We start from the raw sequence: 6000 nt of genomic DNA on the forward strand, positions 1-6000 counted from the left end.
GTCTCATAACTGGAGTATTAGTTATTCTATTGCCCTCATTCCTTCCTGTAACCCCTAAAGACTCTGAAGAACCAGTCCAGACTCTGCTCACTACTTAGTTTTGAGATATGACATCAATATTAGTAGAGACCAAATACATAGAAATAGTGATGCACGAAAGTGACTTTTCACAACCCATACCCGATATTTCCTGCCTCTTGTAGCCGATACCAATACTCTACCAATATTTTGAATATAATTTTCAAACGCTGCCCAGATGCTTTGCGTATTTTTCCCAGACTGAGCACTAGCAAAGACTGCAGCTTCATGTTCTTTTCTACATGGCAGTGGTGAATTTTTAAACAGCTGGTGAGATTGGTGGTGTTACAGCTTGACCTCTTTCCCTCTTTGTGACACTTCTGTCGTTGGTCTCAGACACGGTGACACAGACCCACATGGGTGAGAGCTGCTCCGTGTTGCAGACAGAGCTCTCTGGCGCAGGCGCTGAGAGATCATGTCACGTACATGTGACAGAAGCTTGCAGGATGGGGGGGTGAGCAGACACCCTGCTGGCACAACTAAACACACAGTGGTGAGTGAGGAAGCCACAACTGTAAGCTTTTGGTTGTCGGTCCATTTTATCTGCGAATTATCGGCATGACGACATAATGTCCACTATCAGCTGATACCGGTATCCAATGTTATCGTGCAACCCTACATAGAAACATTTTACAAAGACTGAATCCACTGTTGTGAAGATAATCTAAACATTAACATTTAAAAAATGTCTTTGAACATAAAAGGGTTCAAATGCAATGCATCATGGTCTATATCTGCCAGTTTCTATCGGACACCCCACAGAAATACTGGTCGCCGTATAAAGTGAACGTGAGTCTGGGACCGTCCGCCTCCATTTTTGGCATATTCAACAATAAATAAAGAACAGACGGTCATCAGTCGGCTGAGTGTCAGACCAGCACGTGGGAAATCAGGGTTCGATTCCCGGGGACCCCAACCAGCTCCTTCCAGTGTGGATCCTTGAGACACATCTCTATCCGTGTGGGGCGATGCTATCACACTTTAATGAGCTCAAACCTGTTCCCAAGCAGCCGTTTCCAACGACTCTCTGGGTTTCACATTTTGGTTTCTTGTGTCGTCGTCACTCTGAGCCTTAGTGCTGCATCAGATGTTTGTCTGGTTTGAAAAGAAAAGAGCATCGTTTGAATAATTTCTGACATTTGCCTTTGTTTCTGTACATATCAGGATTTCTGATGCTCAATAAAAAAAGATGAAACTAAAAAAAACTAAAAGAAAACATTTTTGCAGTAGGTCCAATACGTCTGCAGTAACCAACCAACCAGATCCGGTTTATTAGTTAACTCTGTGTGTGTGTGTGTGTGTGTGTGTATGTCTGTGTGTGTATCTGCAGGCATTTGAACTGTGCATCCCGGTTGGAAGTGGGCGGGGCAGCTCCAAGAGAATGACCTATAGAAACCCGTACAGCAGCCGCCGTACGTTCCTGCTGCACAGCGACCGTCCAGACCTGCTGCAGTTCAGAGAAGAACGCTTTGAGGTGGGGGGGTAGCGATTCATTTCAACAACAATCCTATTACGAGTCGATATTGGTTCCTTTGGAACGATCCGATTGGATCAGATCCTCTGCCCTAAAGTGGATCCAGATCCTCTGTGGATCCAGATCCTCTTGATCCAAACTTCCAGCAGTGAGACTCAGACAGAAATTCCTGCTACTGAACAGTTTTCCAGATTCTTGGATTTCTTCCAGATCATCAAGTTAATGAAATCTGTGTCCAAACCAACAAGTAAACTAGAATGAATGTCAAATCCATTCACATGTTAGTTTCCTAAAGTTCACCATTGTTGTTTTTCCACATCCAAAGAATCCAAAGGGAACATTCTTAGAACATTCTAGACACTGGATGGTCACATGACTTTATTCAAAGTCTGTCCACACATTGGACTGGAATGATGGACTGATCCGTGTTGATGACATCACATGTGTGTTGTTGCTGTGATTGGTCAGTTTTACATTAGAGTGACATAAACCTACAGTAACTCAATCCAGATGGTATTTTCTAATATTGATTATTGATTTATGTCATTTGAAAATGGGTTTATGACGGCTTAGGTGGAGCTGATCAACACTTGTTTCAGACAGATTGATCTGGTTTGTGACTGTGCCGGTGTACATACCCCCCCCCCCCCCCCCCCCCCCCCCCTGGTGATGTGGACACAGCTGTTACACCTGCAGCTGAAATCAAATGAACCCTGACTGATTTCCTAAAACATTGTGCCCCCTCCATGACAGTCAAATCCTTCCTGGGGGGTTTATAGTCATCCATAGGCTGCAGCGTTTGTGTGACACACACACAGAGCTGTTACTGCTGCTGTTGTCATGGTCACATCATTGCTGACTCATTCTAGCATGACACAGCAGATTTTTTTAACCATAGTTTGCATTATAAAGCCACCAAAAGGAAGAAAATCAAAGCACAGATCAATACTGCAGTGCTTTTCAGAGGAGACTCCGCCATAAATGAGCAGAATTGATCCATAAATTTCTTCTGCCTATTAAAGCTAAAATGGAGGAGGAAGAAACACGGTGAGCATAAACAAGGAGCGGAAAGGAAACAAATATCCTGCAGGCTATGAAGTCTGAGTGGACAGCTCTGCAGCATTCTGCTCCGTCCTCCCTTCATTACATCCCAGAATAATTACAAACAAAGACAGCAAAATGTCATGAAGCTGAAAAAACTTGATTTGTTTCCCTGTAATGATGTTCTTTTTCCAGAAATCACTCCTGGAGTTACATAAGGAACCCTCCGCCGGCGCTGGGGGGGAACTATGAAAACGTAGAAAAGCTTTAGCCCCAACTGCCCTTTGGGGCGGATGTGGGCGTCTGCAGGTGTGAAACGGTCAAACCTCTCAGCCAGCAATGCCAAGTGGGCTCCAGACGGTTTCCATGGTGGCCCACTTGTGTTTGCCCACATGGGTTTAGGTGGACACTCGGTGGGGGGGCTCACTGCGCTAGCTGCTGCCTGGTGGACACCCCTGGGCCTTGCTGGCTGGGCTGGACCTGCAGCTTAGAAGAAACACGGCATCTTCTTGGAGATGCGGCTGTAGATGCTTCTCCTTCTCAAACCCACTGAGACCAGGTAGCAGTGGATGCAGTTTATGATCATGGCTCTTCATGGAGGACGCCTTCATGACTCCAAAAAAGCTCCATTTTTGGCATGAAGCTGCCGTCCAGGAGTCTGCTAAAAAAGCAGGATTCCTTTGGCTCAGTAGCAAACAGGACCAGCAGAGACATGTCTGTGATTCTGCTGTCCCACCGTCCAATCAGGAACCAGACATTCAGACGTGTAGCTGCTGTTCAGCTGAAGTGATCTTTTTCCTTTAATCTCACAGAAAACGTTTGTTTTTCGACCACGTTCAGGTTGACGGCGGGGAGAGCCACGCCATCGGACTGCGCTTCGCTCCCACACAGACTCCGGGTTCTGCAGAGATTCTGGTCTACGTGAACAACCTGGAGGAGGCGACGGAGGAGACGTTCTGCGTGAAGGTCAACTATTCCTGAGAGGAAACTTTTTTGAAGTAAAAGATTTTTAAAAAAACATTACTTTGAATGATTATAGTTATTAGTTTGGTTTCAATCAGAAAGTTCAACCAAAGAAAAAAGACGTTGAAAACGAGGAGCTCCTGTTTTTGCTCCAGAGGCAGAAAATCTGTTATTTTTTGTGGTTGCTGGTCTGATTCCTGTGCCGCAAACGCCGGCAGCTCATGTCCAAAGTGTGTCCATGCAGCCTGAGGGGGACAGCCGCCACATCTCAGGAACTGTAATGACCAGAAAAAGCCACTTGAACCGCGTGTGAAGATGGAGTTTTAATGGAAGACGAGTCAAGAGGCTGTCGGCCGCGTGTCCCAGCAGCGTGCGCTCCTCCCCAGCATCACCACAAACGGCGCCGTAATGAGGTGCGCCTTCTCCGGGAGGCACACATCTCTCCACGTTGGCCTCATTAACACCAGCACCCTCCACGGTGTCTTCCCTTTCTAAAGCGGAGACAGGCAGGCGGCCGTGCATTTGTGTTATGTAACACAGTTACACAATCCCTACACCCCCGCGCCGCCATCACGCCTCCTTCCTCTCATTAGAATGCAGGATCAGCCTCAGCACCGCGCTGAAGCCTCATGAAACCGCATCTCCTGTCACTCTGTTGTCCTCTGGACGTAGATGAAGCTCCGCCTCCTCTGGCCGTTTGGCTGAAACGATGAGTTTGTGACGCCGTGTCTGTTATTGATCTGATTTCTTCTTCTGATGTATTTACACAAAGAAGAATTGTTTTGGTCTCTATTTCTGCTGAGGCAGATGTGTTTGTTCAGATTTTGTTGGAATAGTTTCACAATAAAGCTGATTTCCATCAGATGGTCTTGTGGGGGTCTGTGGGACTAACGCTGCGTGATGCTTGTCCTCTGACGTTTGTCGGAAACTAAATGCACCCCCGCTGCAACCTTAAACGCCAAAAGAAGAGTCCGAGAATCTGGATGGAGACCAGGAGGGTGAAGGATGGTGACGGCACTGTTTCCTGTTTTTCTGACTGTTGTTAGCCTTTCTGACTCTTTAGACTGTTACTATTCTGTTGTTTTCCTCTTTTTTCTTACAGTTTTTGATGTTTTGTTGTTGTAAAGCTGTTTTTCACTTTGATGGTGTTTCTGACTGTTAATCAGTGATTCTGTTTTTAGTGTTTCTGGTGGTTTTTAGTGTTTCCAGGTTTTTCAATCTTTCTGACTGGTGTCATTGTTTCGGACTGTTCGTAACCTTTTTGACCCTCACCGTGACCCGTCGCTGGCCTGTCCTTGGGACCACTAAGGCGTCTTCACAGAAGACCCGTCCAGACAGGTTTAGATCCCACGGCGTGGAGAAGCGATCTGAGGCACTGGAACAAAAACGGCGAGCAGCGGCTGACAGACGCCCTGTGGGATTGTGGGAAATCCAAAAGCTGCACTCAGACTGAAGCAGTGAGGAGAAGCGGGACTCTGATGCTTCTGCTGTGGGTTCATGTTCTGCTGCTGATCACGTTCATACAGAAGCTTCTGGTTGTCTTGGATTGACATCCCAGAGTAGCTAGGAATGGTAACCGTGACAACCGGCCCAGAGTTTGTAGGAATTTGGAGTTGGAGGGCTGGGATTGGTTCTTGCTGGGTGGAGACGGTAGCAGCTGTCATGTTTCTGCTGCTGGAGCATGGAGGAAATGTTCCACCGTTTCAGGAAAATACCAGAATTTCTGTCTTCTTGGAAAACGTTCACGTTGTGATCTTATTACCAGGATCTTCACGGTTCTGCTCTCCCGGTGCACAGCTGCTGCTGACACTTCATTAGTGGTGCCAGTCCAGTTGGTGGACAGCCGCTCACCTTGTTAGTGCCGTTAGCTGCAGCCTGTGCAGCTGTCTGCGCGGCTGCCTGCGCGTCTGATGCTCTGACTGCGCTCATACGCACCGTGAGTCTGATGCTGGTCTGCGCCTCCTGAGTGGGCGTACGTCTGTGAAAGCGCACAGCCAGGTCTGTAACTGATATGTATCCTAGCAACCCCCCCGGATGGCAGAGAGGAGGGCCTGACAATAAAACCTCAAATTACTGAAGAGATGCATTTTTATCTCTGAAAAATGAAAAGCAAATTTCTTCACTTCATTAAGCATCCCAGCAGGACGCCTTCCCATCAGCCACTGCTGCAGTCGGGGATGGAAGGCGTTTGCATTGCTTCCACTGACCAGTAGGAGGCGTCTCAGCTCCTCCTTGGAAAGAGGATAGTTTTCATTCAATTATACAAGAAGGATTGCAAAAATGAAAACTGATCAAAAGGAACAACACAGAGTGTGTGTCTGCAGATGTGTACTTTTCCAAAAACACCTGAAGAAACACCTGAAAGTGACGTTTCTTCTAGAAATGGTCATCTGTACAAATGTGATGTGCTTCAAAGACATCTGCCGTTTCATCATCCTGGTCCA

At 46.9% G+C, this 6000-nt stretch overlaps 1 protein-coding gene across 5 annotated transcripts in view; it reads left to right on the forward strand.

Annotated features, from left to right (window-relative positions):
• The window catches only part of nphp4 (nephronophthisis 4), a 93278-nt gene extending 88860 nt beyond the window's left edge, over positions 1-4418 (forward strand). The window contains exons 29-32 of one of the 5 annotated variants that reach the window (XR_013657140.1): positions 415-571; positions 1409-1552; positions 3434-3559; positions 3801-4418. Coding sequence is in view for 1 of the 5 variants with exons in the window: in XM_078949738.1 (XP_078805864.1) it covers positions 1409-1552; positions 3434-3559; positions 3801-3869 (339 nt within the window). In the remaining 4 variants the exon portion in view is untranslated. Of the gene's footprint in view, positions 1-414; positions 572-1408; positions 1553-3433; positions 3614-3800 lie in introns of those variants that run through there. The other 4 variants (XR_013657139.1, XM_078949738.1, XR_013657138.1 and 1 more) reach the window with 4 other exon arrangements.
• Positions 4419-6000: the final 1582 nt, after the last annotated feature.

Source organism: Oryzias latipes, chromosome 7 (assembly GCF_053564925.1).
Source record: "Oryzias latipes strain Hd-rR chromosome 7, Olatipes_Hd-rR_3.1".
Classification (NCBI taxonomy): domain Eukaryota; kingdom Metazoa; phylum Chordata; class Actinopteri; order Beloniformes; family Adrianichthyidae; genus Oryzias; species Oryzias latipes.